This window comes from Grus americana, chromosome 1 (assembly GCF_028858705.1).
Source record: "Grus americana isolate bGruAme1 chromosome 1, bGruAme1.mat, whole genome shotgun sequence".
NCBI classification, from domain to species: domain Eukaryota; kingdom Metazoa; phylum Chordata; class Aves; order Gruiformes; family Gruidae; genus Grus; species Grus americana.
This window is the reverse complement of record NC_072852.1, coordinates 1,627,392-1,648,799: the sequence shown is the minus strand read 5'-3', so window position 1 is coordinate 1,648,799 and position 21,408 is coordinate 1,627,392. Positions and strand designations below refer to the sequence as shown.

Below are 21,408 nucleotides of genomic sequence, written 5' to 3'. Positions count from 1 at the left end.
AGCACAATGCAAGGGCACTGGGCATGCTTTGATCTATATACCTAGGATAGCCTGCAAATACATCTACATGCAGATAAGTAGGGAATGACCTGACTGTCTTTTCCACAGCAGGACAGAATAAGATACAAGCTTGAAACGCTGCACGGAAAGTTGCACTAGATATTAGAGGAAGGGGGAGAAACCCAGACAACTGCTAAACATAAGGTTAGTGAAGCTCTGGAGCAAAGTCTCCAACACTGAAGGTCTTTTAGAGCCAACTAAGACTGACACAGGCTCAGGCAAGGGCCTGGTATAAGCGATCACTTGAATTCCTTTCAGCCTGGTATGTGAACAAGATTTTGCAGGCTCCATTTTATGTAAAGAAACTATGGTCCACTGATGGTAGAGTCACCAGCCAAGCAAATCTGAGACAGCACTGGGACATACAGGACAAATCAGTTGGCACTAGAGGTATTTCTTGGCAGTAAACTTGGTTCATACTCAACCACGGGATATACTCATTCTTTCAGCCATGTGTAATTTCTTCTAGCAACGTGGCAAACCAGGAGGGACTCTGCTACGCTTCACTGCTACCGGTTTTAACAAGGACAGTCATACCAACAGGATACTGAGCAGCTCTGTCCAGCTGTTCGCAGCCACGTAGGTGTTCTGGCAACATGGCAGGTATTGTTGCCTACAATAACGGTAGCACAACCTTAATATTTAAGGTATTTAAATAACTGCAGAGCAACTGTGGTCTTCAACTGAATCCCGGAGCAAAGACCATTCCTATCCTCACCAAGACAGATAGCTGCAGTGCTGGAGACTACCTGGTGTGTTACTGCTAACCCAAAAGAGCACTGTTCACCATGCGCACTAAAAGCTCCCACAATGGATTTTTATTAAATCCACATTTGCATGGGAACCTGGCTTGCCAAGATTTCCAGAAATTATCATCTTGACCACCTCCCTTTTGGGGAACTGACTCAAGAGGCCTTCAAGAGGTGGGAAGGACAGGCAATGGGCATGAGCATGTATTTTCAGAAAAACAAAACAGATCTCTGTAACAAGTTCAAATCACACCAGCTAAAATGAGTGCTCTCAAAGTCACGTTACCCTGAAAAATCCTCTGACCGTAGAGAAGAAACATCCGCAAACTAAACGTCTCCCTTAAGATATGAGGTGTTGACATGACACCACGGATGGGATTCCACCCAAAGTCAATTGCAGAAATCAAGCATTTCAGGAATCCTACCACACTCAATGGTGACAAAGGAAGCAGAAGATGTCTCTTAACACAGGCACCTACTTTAAGATAAGACAAACTGTCTTCTGAAAGCACACCACTCTCTCTCCCCCACCAACTACTGCTAGAGTATCAATGACTAACTCAAATTAGATGTCTCTTAGGACAAGACAATAGCTGGAAATATTTTCACCATCAGAAATGGCTTACTGACAAATCACTAAAAGCCCATGCAGCGACTTAAGCTCAGAGAACTTTCTAGGCACACGACAGTCACAGCTTTTCCCTCTACATCCTCTGTGCCATTCATTTAAAACACAAAAAAGTGTTCCACCAAATGATAATTTGAGAAAAGCTGCAGTCCTTACTCTGCTTGCTGAAAGCAAGCATACCTCAAGATCATCCATCATGTGTCTTTTCAAGAGCCATTCCGGTCAAAACCACAACAAAGAGTAATGTAACAAGGCACCTGAAGTTTTGATAGCAAAGTTGAGTCACGGCAGCTCACAGACGGAGCACTAAACCGAGTGTTGCAATCTAGTAGGTTACATCATAGCCTTGACTTTTCCTTAGAACAGTAGATAAGCACAGGAGGGAAACCAAGATGCAACATTTCCATCAACAACTGCATGGGATGTAGGAAGGACAGCCCTGGAGCCACTATTTCCTTCCCTGCATCCACTCCATCTTCATGATCACATCTCAGTCTCAGACTGTCCCTGGGTGTCACCTACCTGCTTAACATTGTCAGTGACTTGTTCTTTCCTTAGCCTTGTTCCTCGTGTTCTGTTTCAATGAGCTTTCCTTCTCTGCTCATTCAGAGCAACGGGAGCTGCTGCCTCATAATGCCTGGTTGATTTGGGACCTCCAGCCCTGCACCATCAGAAAGGCACGGGCCAGGATACACCACCATGCTTATATGGGTCATTCTTCCTCCCACTCATTTAGCTTCAGCAAAGACTGCTAGATGCTTGGTATTTTGCATCAAGGTGTTGTTTCAAAACCCAGGTTTGGATGGTTTTGGTTTTTTATTTATCCCCAAGTCTCAGTCAGAGACCAACCTTCATTCTCTAGCTGCGAGAGGACAGCTCATTGCACTAGCATCTTCAATACATTTCTATTTTCTTCCTCTCTACAAGGAGGGAAGGGTCACAGCTTAGCCAAGCTCCGAAACACCTTTGGCTTAATCTCCCTTGTATCTTGGTCTTTTACCTTTGCCTCTACGGCAGAGGAAGGCAATCCATCCTCACAAAGGGACCACTCAGTTACTTGTGGCTCCTTTCAGCAGACCATGGCAGGGCAGGTGTGTCTGCACCTCCCACTTTGTTCGATATACAGTCCAAGAGAATACAAGCCCAGTCTTCATCCCAGAGAGATGACCTCAAGGCACCACTCTCCCTTGTCAAATGTCTAACAAGATCTCTGAAGATGATTCCAAAGCTTTTGAGGGTTTTGAGTTTTTGGGGTTTGGTCCGAGTTTGGTTTTTTGGAGTTCAAGTTGCAGTACTTCTGAGACAAAAAAACTGCGGCTGGGATTCCCGATTTACAGAAATCTCTGCTGCTGGAGGGGACAGCCCAACCTATCAAGTGACATACAGACAGGGGCTCGGCTATGCTCATGGAATTATCTCCTCTGAAGCCCCAGCAATTCTATGGAAAGAGGAAGAGCCCAGTGAGCCAACCTGATACTCAGACTCTTCCCTGGCACAGCAAAGACCCATAGTCTTCAAGGAGTGGTGACAAACGTCTCCTTCACCGATGCCACTTCACAACTGCCATGCACCTCTGTCTCTGCAGCCCTTTCCTGACATACTAGGAGTCTTCCATCTGCAATCATCTGCAGCAAGGACAGTAACATAAGGAAAAACTTGCCGTTATTTTTAACATTGGAAATGATTGATCTGAAATCTCAGGTTTCATCCTCAGTTTGCTGTAGCTGAAAATTCCCATGAAAAGGATGCCTGGGAAAGAAGGCAAAGCAGCAGTCTGGTGTCCTGATGGTGGATTAGCTTCATGCCTTCAGCCCTTGTGTCTTACATAAGGTTAGCTGTCCCTCCCTCTCCCCTTCATGGGGTGTTGAGGGTGAATTTAGAGCTTGATAACAGGACCTGGACATCAGCTGAGGCATAATAAAGCTGTGTCTGTTCAAGCTCAGTTCTTACCTAGACCTCACACACTAGTGCTGGGTTCCCAGGGCATGTCACTCTAAAAACAAGCCAATCTGGTGTGCAGGAGAAGCAACAAACATGCAAGGAGTTTATTTGTCTACCTGTGAAAAGAAAGCTTTTTTACCGGACTCCACAGATGAAAGCTTAGCGAATAACCCTTCTAAGCTTCCTTGATCGGCTGGCTTTGCTGTGGAGTGAAGGGCACACCTGATAAGATTAGCAGTCTATCATGGTCAATCATGTATATAGGAAACATAGTTAAAAATAGAGAAAGTACAGCAACCCCGATGTCTGCTCAAGTTGGGATTCACTTTTCTTACGATCTGTTTTCTGTTAATAAAAAGGACGGAGCAGACAGGTGTTATCAGTGCAAAGCTTCTCAAAGTAGAGATAGGAAACACCTAAGAATAAATTAAGAGTCTGCTCCTCTTGTGAGAAATCAGATATTAAACTGATGATTAGACAGATGGGCAATATAGCACCTTAAAGTTTCTGGACAATCACTTAATAGGGATCCCTATTATATTTTGCCATAAATACCTTACTGACTTGCGGGCTATGCTATTAACATCCACGGGGGGTCTTCCAGAGGAAGAATTGCATATCAAGACTGAGTCTTATCCCACCTTTAAAAGCGGCCTTTAGGATTCTGTATTTTCGATACGGTTTTATTAAAGGCTACTGTGAGAATGAAGGCAGGGTACCATCTAAAACTGATGAAGTGTTATATTACTTGAATGACAAAAGTCCATGTTAGAATAAAGTAATTTGAACTGAATTATATTTTTTTTTTAAGCACTGAAATATCGCATATTCTAATGAAGCAGATAATTATTTGGCAGAGTTTCTGCAGCAACAATACTCTGGGCATCCTTGCAAATCATAGAGTGCGAGGGGAATACAGTGGCATATCAAAAGGCAGGAGTGTCCACAGTCCAAAAGCTAGCAGACTTCAGCCAGCAGAAGTGTCCATGGTCACACACACACACAAGCTCTGGTATCTACCCTCCCGTGCTGGGTGACACACAGGACAGCCTACTTCTTTACTTAGGTTTCTGCTACAACGTTCAGTCTATAGTTTCTTAAAGCTGACGGGTGCTGAAAATGTACTTGTGGGCTTTTCTCTCCTTTGCATTGCTGCTTTAACTCTGCGTTGTTTCCGTGGCCTTTAAAAAGCCAAATTTTACAAATCCAAAAAAATCACAACATCCCCACAACCCCACCCATCACCACAGCACCGCTGCTTGAGTGTTATTAAAATACCGGCTCTGAGCCCAGCTCTGTCCTGCTCCTAATTCTTTACTTAAGTAACAATTACGAGAGAGCTCGGCTTGCGTAAGGCTAACAGGATTGGGCTGTAAGATATTAGCACACCCCAGAGGCACGCGTACCTCTACCCCGCACAGCCCAAACAGCGTCCAGGCACAGAGCAGCGGCTGAGCCAGCTATTACAGGATGCCTGGATGTAAATACATACCTGACGTCTGATATCTTCCCCTTGAAAGTGTGAAAGGAGGAAGAAAGAAAAAAAAAAAAAGAAAAAGAGATAGACAGATACAGCCCCTTTAACCCCAAGAAACACCACGTAGTCAGAAACCTAAAGGAACAAGTGGCAATACCGACGACGGCCAAATCCCATTATTCCAAACTACCACCACAAAAATCCACTCACCTGATAAACTCTCTGCTAGGTTCCACTTGCAACCTGAATAGTCTGCTGCTAGGAAGCCTGACAATAAAATGCAAGTGTAAAAGGCTGAACAAAGGCCAAATACTACAGGTTGGGGTGGGGGGGGTAGGGGGGGGGAATTAAGTGGGGTAATTAACGTATTCATAGGAAATACATCCTTTTGCTTACTAGGTGAATTAAAAAATTCAGTGTCCACATATGAGTAGAAAATTCCATGCCCACATACAAGTAACACCCCAATATTTAGGCACAGTAACTTAAATATTTCTACCTCTATACAGAACATTATGTGCGTAAGTGGGAGGTAGAGTAAGTGGGAGGCAAGTATAAGATACTTCCAGATATCTGTACTCTATTTTACAAATATTTAGATGAATGGCTTAATTGGACCAGAGAGGCCCGATGAGAAATGACTGCACAGAAGTGAGAGTAGTAAAAATCCATCTCAGAGATGCTAAGGCCACCTCCAATAAAGCTCTCCACTATTCTCCGAGTAATGAGGGATGAGAAACGAATGAGAAGCAGAACGGGCTGCCCAAGCGGCATTTCTATGTATCCCAAGAGCACGAGGCTAGAAAGTTCACGAAATCCAGGCACTCGGCCTCATTGGTCTCCGAAAGGAGCAAAATGTGTTTTTAAGGCTACGACAGCCTCGGATCTCAATGAGTTTCACAAGTTCGTAGGCTGCGCGATAGATCACATGTGAACACGGACATTAGCATATACTACAGAGCGTTTAGCACATGGAGATATAAAGCAGCTATTGTTCTGGCAGTAAGGTAATACGTAACCAGATAGTCTCTGGCTTCACCTAAAAAACATTTTCCCAGCATTTCGCTGACTTGTTCGGCAGGAGCCTCTGCTACAACAGAGTGCACATTCATGGCCAACGAATGGGTCCAAAGCGATGGGTTGTCTCCCACAGTGCCCCACTCCCGGCCCCTGCACCTCTTTGCTGGGGGAAATTGCGCTCTTGGCCCAAGAGAGGTGACGCGAAACCACAGCCAAGCAAGGTGCGCAGCTTTTGGAGGAGGACAACGCCTTGGGAAGGCGTTCAAAGCTTTATCTTGCAGATACGGAAAGCTGCAACTCTGGGGTCTCCATTGGAGCCTTATCTTACGCTAGTTCCTGTGCTAGCTACATGGAGGTAAGCACTCTTCTTTTTTCCTCGGGGGAAAAACCAGCTAGATGCACACCTTATGGGTCCTTTTTTTCTCTTCTTCAAAGCATACCCTTCGACTCTAGCTATAAAAGCAACCCGGCTACAAACCAGCACACACCCTTGTTGCAATGGTGTTGTCACAGTGCCTTGGTGTCTGCAGCCCGTCTTCTTTACAGGACAAGGGACCCATTTGGCACAGATCCCCCCCGTTCACCCCACGTAGGACCTGGCCCATCCTCAGCAAGGTAAGCAATAAATCACAGTGAATACACGACTCAGACATGGAACGTATCGTGTAGAGAGCAAGTTTTTACAGTCCACATTCCTCCTTTTTCTGTACCCCCACCGTCTTCCACTGCCCGAGCTGCACGGCAGGTGGGATGGGTTCCCACCTCTCTCTCCCAAGAGTACTTATTCTTGGTATGCTACTGCCTCTGGCAGATTCCTCCCTTTTTAAACTCTGCACATCTGTTGATTAAAAAAAAAAAAAAGGAAAAAAAAAAAAAAGCTTGGACTCTGGCCTGGTGACTGAAGGCACAGAACATTTGTGCATCTGGGCAGAGCCCGAGCCACACAGGCTGGGTGGTAGGAAGCTTCTCTGCACGCCAAGAGAAGGCAACGATGGGTGCAGGGAGAGAAATGATCATTTCCTTTGCAGAAACCAGGGGTCTTCCAGGTGTTTTCTCCCTGTGGGTCTCACCCCGGGTGCACAGGGGCCCGCAAAGGGGAGACTTGTGGCACACGGACTCGCGCGGACAAAAACTGCAAGAAGAATCAAGCAGCCGCTTGTGTAACAGCCTGTCCTGTCACTTCCCGGGGCAGGACGGAACAGGTCGGAAAACACTTCCTGAGAGCGAAAGGAGCTGCGGTGGCTGGAGAACCCCTTCTGCTTTCCATCTGCTGTGGATGATTCAGACTGGAGTCCCGCTTGCAGGGTGCGGGAACGGCTGCTCTGGCTCGGACTGCAGGTCCATCTGGACCAGAAGCAAGCACACACATCTCTGACGGCAGCAAGCAAGCAGAAAGCCTGAAACCTGGCCAAATCCAAGTTTTGTTAATTTGTGGTGGGTCTTCAAACCTCTTTCCACCTAACTCCTATTTGGAAGTGCGACTCAGACCCTTTTTTTGCAAAGAAAATATACCGGGAACCTCCAAAGATGTGGCTGAGGACATCGTAAGGTATCTGCGGGTTAGAGCACCAGGAAACAACCACAGGCCAAATCCGTTGATAGTGTATAATTGAACACAAACCCCCCCAGATGCTGATCCCTGTGACTTCAAAGGAGTTGAACATACTATATTTATGCCAGCAATAAAACTCGGCTTCCATTAGCTATATGTTCACCATTTAAATGCAGTGGTCCTGTCGTGCACACACCAATTAGAGTCCCCTAATGCTTGGGAGTACAAAGCTTTTTTTTTTTTATGAGAAAGGGTGGAAGGGAAGAGATCAGCTGGCTCGGGGGAATAGACCAGAGCGCCTTTCACTGCGAGGTCTCGCGTTCAAATCTGTCATAGGCCAGCAGTAACAGATGGCCACTTCTGAGGGCTGTTTTGTAGCTTACATGAAATGAGGGATTGTCTCAGGCCACCGGTGGACAACTTAGTGAAGCCACAAACACACTGCTAGTGGTTTCTGGCAGAACTGGTAGAGAAACCGAGGGATTACATGGGTACGAAGCAACTGCTGCCTACCTGATCAAAGGCACCTCCTTCCTGGAAGGAACTGAGCGAAACTGCTGGCAGTTTACGGCTGCCGTTGCCTGTGCGGTGCAGGAACCTCTGGCTGCACAAGGCTAGATCTCGGTCTAAGGCTGCCTGCTTTAGCTGTCATCAGCTCCTCCAACTCGTCAGCACCAGCTCCCGTTTACTGAACGCACCTTCGGACATGCTGCAGGTTTTGAAGGTTAAAATCATGGGGGAAAACGGAGATGAGGAAGGTCAGGGATCTGCGGCAACAAGGAGGCAAACCCATAGGGAGGGAAAGTTTGCTGCGATTTGTAAGCTTGATATGGGAATAAAATAATACCGTGATTAATTTTAAACCAATTCAAAGCTAGTGCTCCTTCAGTCTTCCCCTTCTCAGAGTCTGTGTCTTCTCCAGGGCACACTTCAACTTTCTGGGGGCAGACAGCAAGAAGTCCACCAGTGACCAAGTGTCCCTGGAGCAGAAGGGGGTCCACGCGAGCCATGAGAAAGCTTTACTCACAGAGGAATTTGTACACATCAGGGAATAACTTAAGACCAAGAATATGGCGGGCAGGAGGAACAAGTCAAATTCAGACTTAGAAATGCCACCTCTGGTTTTGGAAAAGATTCAGAGGAAACCACTTCAGGAGAAATTGCTTTTTTTCTTCTTGGAACCTGTTTCGCAGCTTCACATCAACTCAAAGAAGCACATGCGATCTTCCTGAACTGGTGAGCGTCCTTTGCAGCAGTGGCTGGCGTGGCTTCAAACATACCAACCTGCTGCTGGACTCGTACAGCCAAGGAGATAGCAACTTCCCACAGCAAGCAGAAGCCACCATCCTGCTCTCATGTGCTGGCCTGCCAGGGTCTGCAGTGTGGGGAAAATAGGGCGATTCCCCTGCAATCTTCCTGCACAGCTGTTTACTAGCTGCGGATTACCGCTGTCACATGAGCTGCTTTACAGCAAAGCCAAGCTGTCTTCATGAGCTGAGAAGGTCACTGGGAGACAGGGGCCTCCAGGGACAAACACACCGCCCTCTACTGCGACTGTGATTTACTTCCCAGAGGGACGCCAGGCGACAAGGAAAGCTTCCCCTGACTGGTCAGAGGGCAATGAAAAATGGTTTTACCTTCAAGCCCTCTGCTCAGCTATCGTTAGGACTCACCCAGTGAAAGGGGAGAGGAGGATATCGATATCCCCTGGGGTTAGTCTCACGCCGTCCATTCACCAGGCTGCAATCAAGGTGCTGGAAGGCTGGAATGGTCCTTACAGTGACAAATTTACCTTCTCTTCCTTGTGTGCCCACAGGCGAGGGCACCCCACCAACCTTTTGGACAAGGCCACCCAAGTATCACCAGCCAAGGGATGCCACGGTGGAGTCGCATCTCCCCAGGCTTCAGCGCAATCTGCTGACACCTCAAAGCGTAAATGAATCAATCCTATAGCAAGAAACATTGCCATCTTCAAACTCAAAATCTAACCGCTGAACATCAGGGCCGATGAAGAGGAACGAGTTTCACTTGGAAAAACAGAAGTCTGAAGGTGCAGTGCAGCCGCTCGGGAAAATGAATTAAAACCTGGCATCTTCATCATTCTGCCATAGGCAGGTCTGGTGGACAATGAAAACATTTCTGCAAGCAAGATCACTCACAGGCTCAGTGGTTGTAGGACAGGGCTCTTTACTATGCCCCAGAGGCACAAGACAGATGGGTTGTGCTTTTAGGCTTTAAAATTAGCCCCTGCTATGGAGATCCAATGAAATACAACCACAGAATGATCCTCTAGACATGCTCAGAAAAAAGCAACAGTGGAACTCAAGAGGTCAGACCCTGCTAAGAAAGCAGCTGAGGCTGTTTTCAGAGGGGCAGAGCACTTTTTAAGGAAAAAAAAAAAAAAAGAAAAAAATAATCAAACAGCAGCTTGAGTTTGGAAGTCTACAATGCATCGCGTGGCCGGGAAACGGGAACGCACAGTCCGAAACGGAGCACGGAGTGGAGGAGGCTGCGCTGAGAGCAGAAAGCGCAAGTAGCTCTGCAGGGAGGAAACTTTGGAGCTTTGTAAACAGAGACAGGCAAACCATGCCTTGATGCACCAAAGAGCTGTATTTGGGGAACTCCCAGCTTGTAGCTTAGCTTACAGGGTATTTCTCCTTCCAGTGGGGTGCCCAGCGGGGGGAGGAGAGTTCACAAAACCCATCTCATTTCATAAGATGCCTCACACAGTAACAACAGCTTGCTGGGATTTCAGCCAGCTTCCCATTTGGATCAGATTGCACCCTACGCCCACTGACAGCCATTAAGAGCCTGGAGCTCACAAACTGCCCTCGGGTCAGACGAGCCTCCATCCATTCAAAGCCCGGCAACATTTTCAGCAGCTCTCCAGTGTACGGCAGCGGGAGAGGGTGGCCTGATCCAGTCCCAGCTCCTAGCCACAAGGATACCTGCTAGGGAAGGCAAGAACGGTGCCCTGCTGTCATGAAACAGCAGATTGCAGCCCAGTTCTGCCGTGACGTGGGGGTGCAGGGGGATTAGAAAGCCCCTCTCCATCTGCCCTGATTCAGTGTAATCACAGGCTGCTCTTTCAATTCCCCAAGCCCTTGAATGGTGTAAGGGGTAAAAGTGCCACAGCACAGGTAGAAAACCAGCAACGACATCCCCAGCTTTGTGGCCGCAGCACTCGCCCATCACTACATAGATGGGGACAAGGGGACGCTATTCCTCTAAGCGGGAGGCCAGCCACCTTGCAAGCTAAACTCTGCACCGAAAGATGCTACAGCTGCTCCACAACAGGGACCATTGCCCAGCCTCACCCCAGGCAGCGAGGGGTCAGATGGGATCGGTTGCAGAAGAAACGATGCCCTACAACTCAAGTCTCGCTCTGCTCTGGGAAGCGGCTTGCCGTGCCAGCGTGCAAGGACGGGGAGCTGGGACCTCTCATTTGGGATTGCCTGGAGGAGCAGGAGAACGAGCAGAGATCGTGCCAGAAGGATGAAGTTGTCCTTGGTTGTCTCCTGTCTGCTGTTAAGTTGGAAGGTCTTTCAGAGATGGGCTACAATATCGAACACCTCACAGGGCTCAAAAAGCCGAGCAGGCGCTGCCACACATTCAGCATAGGTTTGAGTAAGTTCTTACAAGCAGAATCCATCACAGATGAACTTCATTCTGGGAGCACCAAGAAAGGAGCAGCAAAGCAGAGGCTGGTTTCGCTCTTGGCTTAATCTACCATCCACCCAGATCAACACTTATGGGTTTGAATGCTCAGATCCAGTGTCAAGCTCTGCCAACATAGACATGTCCAGCAGAAATAGCAAAAAGCTGCCTTCCCCAGCCTGGTATTGTCTGCGGTCCTCTCACGAATACCACCAACCTCTTTGCAAAGGCAGCAGGAGCCCCGTGAAGAAGCTCTGCTGGTACAGCTCTGCCAGCCGAGCCTCTGACCTGGGTTAGGTTAGGCATGGAGGAGGCCTGGAAAAATGACTCCCCGGCATCTACGATGGGTCAGGAGAGCGATGCTGAACTAGGCAGCTTCACAGAGCTGGTTTTCTGACTCCACCTGTGCCCTTTTCTTTAGGCCATGAGCTATAAATAAAACAGCACCATGTTGAAATTGTGCAGCTTGTCAGGAGAGCACCTCCCTACCCCAACTTGGGGCCAAAGCACCGATCCCCAGACGGTGGCACTAACGAGATCTGCTTGCACAGATCTGCTACACAAATACCCTCCATCCCTTCCCATCCTGATTCTTGGACTGGAAACAGTGGCAAGCAAAGAAATGTTTTGTCTATCCAGTTCTGTGCTTCCAGACCTATTTAGGGAAACACTCTAGGTATACTGACCACCATTCCTTTCCTGTGTGTATTCAACCTCATCTCTTTTAGACAAAAGCTTGCCAAAGGAGCGGGATACCCACCTCTTGCAGGCACCCCAAAAACACTGCTGTAACCAAACAAACTGGTTTAGGCCCAAAGTCCTTCTCAAATATCTAAGGCTTACAGTCAGGGTGCATATACATTAGGGAGATAAACCCCCCCCACAATAAACCATCAACGAAACCCCCCACCCCTGTCTCTAACAAAATCCTATATACTTCTCAGTCGCACATTAGTTAAAACGAGAACCAGACTCCATAAAGTGACCAGGCCTCTTCCTTCTCCTGCTCAGTGTTCATCTTAGCTGAGCAAGTGCAGAGTTGTTCACAGCTGCCCATCCCGATCACCTTACACTGACATCAGGCAGAACATACCTTCTCTCATGAGCAAAGGTGATCTCCAACCATCCAAGAGCCAGACGCCCTGTCACCCCCAGATACCCAGATTCAGGGATGTTAGCATGAGGGGACCAGCAAAGCTCAGGACCTCAGTAACGTGGCTCTCAAAGCCAAGTTGTCGGGGACTCTGTCACCATAAATTGAAACAAACGCCTGGAATTTAATGTGAACATTGGCAATGGTAAAGTCAAATGAAAAGTCTCATTAAGAGATGGGGAAAAGCAAGATCCAGTGAATACAAATATATGCCACATATCACTTCACCTGCCAAAAGGCTTGGCCTCTTTTCAGCAAGCATCCTGCACTGAGCAGCTCCTTCTGAAGCCACGTGGATTATTGAGCGACTGTGAGACAAAGACGCAGAAGCCTGGACAAATATCATACAAATACACCATATAAATAGGGCTTCAAATTCAACCCAGAAACACAATGAATTTCTAGTCAAGCAGCACATTCATTCCGAGCGTTCCCAGCCAGATCGACTTCTTACTCTTTCGTGATGAAGAGTCACCACGGGAAGGAAGCTCAATCTTGGGAAAGCAACAACCCTACACAATGAGAAAATAGGGTCACTGCTGCAGGAGGAGAGAAGCAGAAAAGCCATGCCACGAAGGCCCTTGTTGAAACACATCTCCGTAAGGAAGGCTATGGAAGACACCAACCCTGTCTGCTTCCTTAAACCCATCTTCATCCCCAGCCCAAGCCCACACTGCAGCTAGGCCAGGGCGTGGTGGGAACAGCACCTCCCGCACCCAACACGCTCCGGTTTCCATCCTTCCATGCATGAAGAAACCACATCCCTTTGCCTTCTCAGCCCTGAAGATCTCAGGCCAAACATTCCTTAAAATCCATCTGCCACAATGAAGCTGAGAATTTATGAAAGAAAAGGAAAAAAAAAAAAAAAAAGGGAAGCGTTCTTCCTGACTGCTGCCCCCGAGACGGCTGTTTTGGCACTACAGCAGACGCATGTGTAAAACGATTGGGATCCCTCAAACAGGAAACTTCCCAACACAACAATTCAGAAGACAGATCAATGAACCCAGTGTCAGTAGATCTGAATTTTCCAAGAGAAGTTCAAGATCAGCAGAAAGAACATAAGCTTTCTGTTGCAATCGCAAAGATGGGAACTGCTTTAGGTAGTAAGACCAGAATTGCTTTAGGGAGTAAGACCAGAGCTGCTTTAAAGTATTGCAACAGGCAGCTTCTCTTTTAAATTTATGGATAAAGAAGAAGTCCTGCCCAACCTGGAGTCGATACCAGTCCTGCTTCCTCTTCCAGACCAGAACAAAAGGGAACATATTGCAACTATGCTGAGAGAGGAGGGCTGCTGTCTATTTCTTTAAATGTAATGTTAATGCCTTGTAATCAGCTTTAATTTTTAAACAGACCCAGCCCTCCTGTCCATTTCCCCTAATTCAGGACACGTGGAAGGTAAATGGCCTATGCTTAAACCGGGACAGCATCAGCTGCGACAGCTGGAGAGCCTGTAAGTCTCAACTGCCTGATAACAGGAATGGATGTCAAAACTCACCAGGGGAGGGGAAACGGGGAGGGCAAGGGAGGTGCTGGAGATGCCGTAAGGTCATCGAGAAGCCGGGAGATAAGGCCAGACGGGGCATGGCTCATTTACTGGGTGGAAACTCACTGAAACCAACAGGACTCAAAGAAATGCTACAAGTGATCAAACAGCAAAGCGCTTGGCAGTGACTCCCTACCCCTAATGAAGTTGGCTTTCCTTTTGGGGTACTGCTTACACCATCACAAACACGCTGAGGAGGAAAGGCGAGTGTCTTTTAGGGGACAGCAACAGATCAAGCCAGGAACTGAGTAACACCTGGTGTCTCCCCAGGATGCTGCCTTCTCTCTGCAATCTCAAAGGCGTGTTTCAGAGCTAAAAAGCAGCCTGTTCATGCGAGAACAGCGGCACAAAACCAGCCGGGGGAGGCTCTCCTTGTGCTCCTCTGACACCACTGCCTTTGCAAAGAGGAAAGAGACCTGCGGTACATCGTGAATGCTCATCATATAAAAACGTTTTCCCCCAAGGAAAAAAATGACAGAGCTCATGAGCCTCCCTACCCCAAAAGCCAAACTGTACCCAGAAATAACCATTCTGGGTCTCCATCAAGGGACTTACTACGGTCAACAAGCCCTAAAGCCAGCATCACTCAAGTGCCGTGGCATCCACCTCCTGCTCTACTCAAACAACTCAGACAAACTGTGCAAAGTCGGCTCCGTGTAACACAACCGCACGTTGGCGTAGGTAGCGCCTGGTTAGTTGGATCAAAGGGAAAATCTGGCCATCAACACAGTACGAGAGGGAGTTGTCTGAGCCACTATTTTTAGCCCCGGTTGGTGGGCAGACAAATCCTAATCGTCAGCAGCAGTCGCCTCGTCATCAGTCCCAAGATGTCAAACCAAAGCCGCACAGCGCCCGTGACAGCCCAGCGTCAGAAGGACAGCCTGAGCCGACTGCGCCGCCAGCGCTGCCCAAGATTAGTGCCCAAGAGTAATGTAGGACAGCAGCAAAAACCATGAGATCCATCATGATGGGTTTAAAGTGGTAAGGCAAGCCGTGCCAAAGCGAGCAGAAATCATCTGTGCTGGTAAGGTTCAGTGCAAACGGAGCAGCGGTCTTGGGTCCTGGAAATACTTTGGCCTTCATCTTGCTGGGAAAGACCTAGCAACACCATGCTGACTGCTGGCATCAAACCTGCAGCTGGTGTCCCACAATCCCAACACGGCACATTCCTCACCATGCACACTAGGGCTCCCCGGACAGCCAGATGCTGACACGGAAAAGGTGCAGACGCAGAGATGGTTGAGCTGCAGTCGAGTAGCCCCTCTCTACAGGGCACACGTAGGGAACCACATGCACTGGACACAGAATAAGCTCATTTAAACTGAGGCTTATGCCAACATATTTTACGCAGAGTGTATCACGGCCCCATTGCTGACAATAATTCATTAATGCACAGTAATTCATCCTCGAGGAAACACCCCTCCCTGTTCCTGGACCTGCTCAATGCATGCACCACTCATCCACTTCAGCTCTCCTTGCTGGCTGTCATCTGAAACACATCTGCACAAATTATTTTCCTCACTTCTCCTTCAGATTGGGATTAAATCATACCTGTTTCAGGGCAATGCTTCATTAAAAAAATCTGTTCCCATGGGGCAGACCCTACAAAAACCTCGACTCTTTCCTTCCTGTCCGCTTGGATGCAACAAGTGCTGATTTGCACTTTGCCAAGTTGCTAGCGACTCATTTGGGTCCATCTTCCCTAAAAAGGAGATCCAACAGGAAAAAAAAAATATTTCTTTTAAAGACTGACATTTACAGCAGATCAGCCTCCAAGCCTCCCCCCTTCTTTTTTTTTTTTCTCTCTCATGCAAAAAAGCCACCAGTTACCAGCGGATCGGCGTGCTGCACCTCCCTGTCCTGAGGCATCCAAAAGCAAGAACAGGCAGTTCCCTTCGCTGGGTTTGCCCGACGCATCTCCCTCTGCTTTTACGCTCTCTAGGAGACACGCACAGCCCAGAGAACAGGATCTCAATTCCTGCCTTTCCTTTCTGGATGTGCTTTCAACCGTAAACAGCCTCCACAGAGCCGGACGGGACTGGTAACCGCGCTCCAGGCCTGGAGGTGTCTCTTCTGCTGAGAGGGTTCCCCATCTCCCATCTGCACAGCTGAGGGTGGAGACAGGTTTCCACCTGACACCTTATTGATTTCGTGCGGGAAGCTCGGCAGCCTCACCCAGAGCTGAAGCCTTTTCAGCATTTAAACCGCTTCTGATATAGAAGTCGCCTGGAACAGCTCTTCTGTGCAGCAAGTTCCTCGTCACCCTAAATGCCGCTATAGGTTTGTTTATCCTATGCTAACTTGCAAGATACGCTCCTGTACTGACGCCTTATTTCCTCTGTTTGCGAAAGCAGAGAGCTTGCTAATCCCTCTTTGCCCACGTCAGAATCCTAATGCTCTCCCCGGGCTTCCATCACAACTTGATAACCCTGGCTCACCCCCAGCCATAAGCACGGCTCCCTTGGGTTGTATGGAGAATTGGGTTTGAAATTTTTGGATGACTAGGGGGATGGACAAGGGCAAGACTCACTGTAGGGTCCTCTTAGTGCCCACCTGTATGGCTGCCGTGCCACCACCAGGCATGTCAGTGGTCCCAGGAGTCTCTCCAGCAGGTCAGGGAGGAGATACATCAGTAAAACGTGCTTTGGGGCCAGGAAAAAGAGCAGCAGTAGCTGCACGTGAGGACCAAGGTGGACAAGCAAGGATCCATTGGGTCTCGGGCTGCGCCTAGTGCGGGTCTGTTAAATCAATTCCCTGATCACAGCTTGATTTCACATCTTCCGGTGCTGCTCTGCCTCTTCCCACCACCAGCTCTTTCCACTGTGCCTCCTTCCATGCCCTGTTTTTGAACCCCAGCTGGAGCTTCAAGCACACCACCCCTCTCGCCTTCAAACCAGCTCTTCAAAATGCCGCACACTGTGCAAAACTGCAATTACCCCAGGCTTGTGACAACATCGAGGCCATTAAACCGACCTTCCCTGGGCAGGGAGTCTGCTCTGTCCTTCACGGGCAGCACTGCGCACTGCTACAGCCCTGCGCAGGTACTGCTTAGGCAAAAGCTTCATCAATATTTAAAGATGAAGCCAGGAAGCCCGTAGCCCAAGCAGCTTTCAAGCCCTTGATCAGATCAATGTCAAACAAAAGGCTGCAGTGTGAGGATGCTCCAGCGAGCGAGGCCCAGACTGCAGGCTGGCATCGTCACCTCTCCTTCCCAATGCTGATCGAGTTTCCCTCCTCCAGCCCCAGCATCCGCAGCTGGGACGGCTCCAGCACCAGCCCGTCACACGGAGCTGCCCATAGCACACACGAAAAGCAGCCCCAGTTTCCTCTTACTGGAGCATTTTCAGTTTCCAGCCAACTTCAGAAATTGGTGTTGCTACAATCCCCTTCACTTGCTTCGAATATTGTTTTAATGCCAGCCACTTAAGAACAAAACATCTGAGGCTCAAACCGTGGGGTCATCGGTTCCAGCATCCCGACTCAGAGCAGATGCTCCAGAGTAGCAAGAAAACCATAATGCACTTAGCTAGTTTGGCACTGCATGGGAGCAGGAGATCTTATTTCCCTTAGCTATAAACGTAACCGATCACAAGATTATCCGCAGCCCTTTTGCAGTTCAGCCGCGCTCCTGGGGTTCCTACTCCCTGCAAGACCAAATTTAGCCCTAGCTTCCAAGACATCCACGAACATACAGAAGTTGCCTCTTATTAGTCATCTTGGTTCTCTTGTATCAATTATTATTCAGATGCCAGAGAACGGATGGGAAAAATACCATATCAAGATAGCAACAAAAAAATAAAAAAAGAGAATAACTACATCGAATGGCTAAAATCAGGAACGAAACACCTTACCTGACCTCAAGCAGTTTTGTTAAACTACTGTCTCCTTTTCCCTGTCAATAAGATGGGGATAAATTTACGTCCTTTCCAGGGAAAGGCGTGGGTAAGAGATTGGAATACCTCAGAAGTGACCTACAGAGGGTAAGAGCATTCCTAGAGAGAAGCTTTTATTGGAAATATCAGCAAATTAAGACTTTGCAAACAGTAGCGAGTGGGAAGAATTTGCTGCTTAATACCATTATGGCTCTGGCAGTCATTTCCCCCTCTCTCCTTTCCCGCAACAATTCGCACCAAATCACTCCCCATTTCATCTCCTCCCGACAGAACAGCACACAGAGTGTTTCGTCCCCACTGCATCAAATAATAGAGCCCCAGTGTCCAGGAGGATGCTCAAACTCACACCCTGGGCTTCAGGGTACGGAGAAGGCAGACAAATCCTCTGCGACAGTGCCAACGCTGAAAATCCATCTGCTCTCCATCCCCAGACAGAGACAGCAGGAATGGATACCAACATCTCCTCCATCCCTAAGGGAGATATATTAGCTGGTTACGTAATAAAACTAACAGCATGGCGCTTCCAAGGACTACCGCGCCGACAAAGCCCTTCCCCTTAATACCACTGGAGATTAGAGCAAATCGAAGAAGAGTGGAAACAAGGCGAGGGGCTGCGGGTGAGGTTTTGCACAGAGGAAAATGCTGCCGTCTCTCCCCTTAATGCACTCTAAATCCCATCTGATTTCCAACTCTGCTGCTAAAAAAAAAAAAAAAAAAAAAAGAAAGAAAGAAAAAAAAGCCCAGCCTGCATTAAAATTATATTAATGCTGGGTGAGTGAGGTAGAGTGACTCAGGAAGGGTGTGGAGGAGTAGAGTTCTATAGGGGAAGCATCCAGAGGAATCCAGACCATGAAAGCATTTTGGAAGCAGACCAAGAGGAGTCAGGGGTGCAGATCTGCTAAAGGACGCTAACGTGCTTTTACAAATCTGATTAGTTGCTGGTTTTGAGCATCCAGGGTCAGATCCTTCCTTCGATAAACACACATCACTTATCCCCCTCGTGCCAGGCTGCCGGCAAAGCAGAATACAACGCAACCCTACTCTTCCCTCTCAATATCAAATGCATTCCCAGCTCTGAGGACAAGGTTTTCACTTCATTTCTGCTCCCTCTTCAGGCTGGCTGACTCCACAGCAAGAGACATCAAGTCGAACTCTTCCCTCCACTGTCCCGTCTTTGCAGCAAACTAAATATTGATGTTTTAAAACGAGCGTGTTCCCTATGAGATGAGGATTTTGATGGTCTCGAGGTCTCATCTAGTCAGATTTCTGCTTTACATGCAGAGCAACAAGGTAAGAAGTCATCATCGCTCTGCCGGGTGACTGCACATGATTGTTCCCCCTTTGACAATCAGAGTCCAAACAGTCCCATCCTCAAGGCGACGTTTCTTTACAACTTCACATTTTGCATCCTTTTGGAGCTTATTTTGACATACCTCCTTCCATTTAATCGAAATAACCAGTGAGTTTCATCTCTGAACTTGGAAAGCATGGTAAAGGCATCAGGCAGAAGTACAACGCAACTGGAGGCAGCGGACGGGCACCAACTAGACACGTTCGTACGTTCCAGTATCGTCTCTTGAACCAGTTGCTATGAACTTATGGTTTTATTGACTACTGGCTTAGTTTGAATAACTGCAAAAGTCACCAGATTTGGCAGAAGAAACATCCAGATAATAGGTGAGAAACGCTACGGAGAATCCCTAGAACTAAAGCGATTGACTATGGTGGCAAGATGGAAAATAAAGCAGGAGACAGACAACCCCAGGCTGACTGCCGAGCGATGACTGGAAGGTGGCACCCAAGCAGAGAAGCGACAGTTGCTCAAGAGCAGCCACCAAGCATACAAAAAAAGTCTTGAGAAAGGAAGGAAATGAGGGGGTAATAAAACATCGATCATATTCTTTGCCACTTCACAGTGAAGCGTTTTGGAGATGAGTTTATTACGGCACTGACTAGTTGTGTTAGTTGACCAAGTCTGGCCCTCCTTGCATTAGGTACTGTATAGATACAGAGTCGGGAGCAGTCTTCCCACCCAAAACTAAGGCTAAACAGCCAGCTGGCAGAACGAGGAAAAGAGCAGAGCCACCAGCACTACGGCAGTAAACAAGAGGTTAGTGCTACCATTTTGTTCTGGGCTTTTAATTCACAACCATCTGCAGTGAGACAGAACTATTTTACTAGCAAAAACTTGACATTTCAAGCAAAAGAGGAAAAACTCATAGCTAAGAGCAAAGAAAAAACATGAACAAAGTAAAAACTTTCCAACAGCCTTACCATTGGCATCTTGGACTCCAGTAAGCGCTCCTACTGCTGCTGCAGTTTCACCAGATAGGACAATTTGTCCTCCACCTTGAAGAGTGGCTTCAGCAAGCGTGGCTACTGCATGGGCAGCTGCTTCACTGCAGGCACGGGAAAGGAGAAAGAAGAATTAGGAAGACCAAACAAACAAATAATTCCACTCCAGTAGCATCCATTTTAACCAGGCATTGCAAGTCAAGAGAACAAATCCAGAAAGGAGGGGTTCTTACTGGGCCCAGATGAAGTTATCCAGAGCAGCAAATCTACAGTGGAGGAGGAATACACGGGAAGAAGCCGCTTCCACTGGCTTTTTTCAGCTTGCAGACCTCTTAGTCAGAACATCCCTGCCTTCTCACCTTCGCTTCCTTTTGCATGGGACTTTACTAAAAGCATTTGGACAAACCAAGTAAATTTCTGGTACAAAACTAATTTTTTGGCACTGTCACGTTCTGGGTCTCTACGGATTTTAGAGCTCTACCCTTCACTACTGATTCAGCCAGCTCGCCTTGCACTGAAAGAGGCCCGGAGGTTTACCATTACCAGGATCACATCAGCAGCTCTGTATTTGGCTAAGATGGAGTATTTCTCCCCAGCCAAGTGGTTTAATAATTCTTTTTAATGAGCGATCAGTAGCTTAGCACAGTATTCTTAAATTTCTTCATACAAATGAGGTCAGACCAAAGATCCTTCTCGTGCAGCAACCCTGCTGTGAGAACAGCCAGTATCAGATATTTAGGAAGGAGCGTGTATGATCCTTCCCTTCCTACACCGCCTCAGCTTCCGACAATCAGCAGCGTATTGATTTCCTACATCAGGGACTGCATCTGGACCATCAGGTTTGATTCGCCTAATCCCCTTTGAAACCCATTTACACTTTTTGCTTCCACAACTTCCTGTGGCAATGAGTTCCCCATTTAATTAGATGCTGTGTGAAGAAAAATGGCATTTTGGTACTCCAAAAAGTACTGCCTCAGTCCGGCTGGACGGCCCTTAAGTCTGATATTGTGAGAAACAGAAAATAACTGTTCTCTTTTTGTTTTCCTCATGATTTCACAGACTTCCAGTAATCTCTTTCCCAAGCCGAAGAGCCACAGTCCACTTACTGTGCAAGGACTCTTCTTGGCTTCTGATCACTCTTGTCCTTTCCAGACTTTTTTTCTAAATGTAAGACGTCTGTTTGAGGGGGGCGACCATTTCTCACGCTATTCAAGATGTAGACACACCATGAGTTAGTCCAGGGGCCTAATCCTGGCTTGTTCTCTATGCCTTTCCCTATAATTCCTTATATTCAACTTACTCTTTTGACAATATCTGCTCAGCAGTGATAAAACATTCGTGGAGAATAGTCCCCTGAATGTTTTCTGAATGGTAACTGGTAGCATATAGTTAGCTCCGTGTTGGGTATATAAAGGAGATATTTCTTCATATGTGTATTGC

The 21,408-nt window shown here is 47.6% G+C and overlaps 1 protein-coding gene across 5 annotated transcripts in view; it reads right to left on the bottom strand.

Moving 5' to 3' along the window:
* NRF1 (nuclear respiratory factor 1) overlaps window positions 1-21,408 on the bottom strand; it is a 74,533-nt gene that overhangs the window by 7,347 nt on the left and 45,778 nt on the right. For all 5 annotated transcript variants that reach the window (XM_054829742.1, XM_054829771.1, XM_054829752.1 and 2 more), the window contains one exon: window positions 19,948-20,072. In XM_054829742.1, the coding sequence (XP_054685717.1) occupies window positions 19,948-20,072 (125 nt within the window). The remainder of the gene's footprint in view (window positions 1-19,947; window positions 20,073-21,408) is intronic.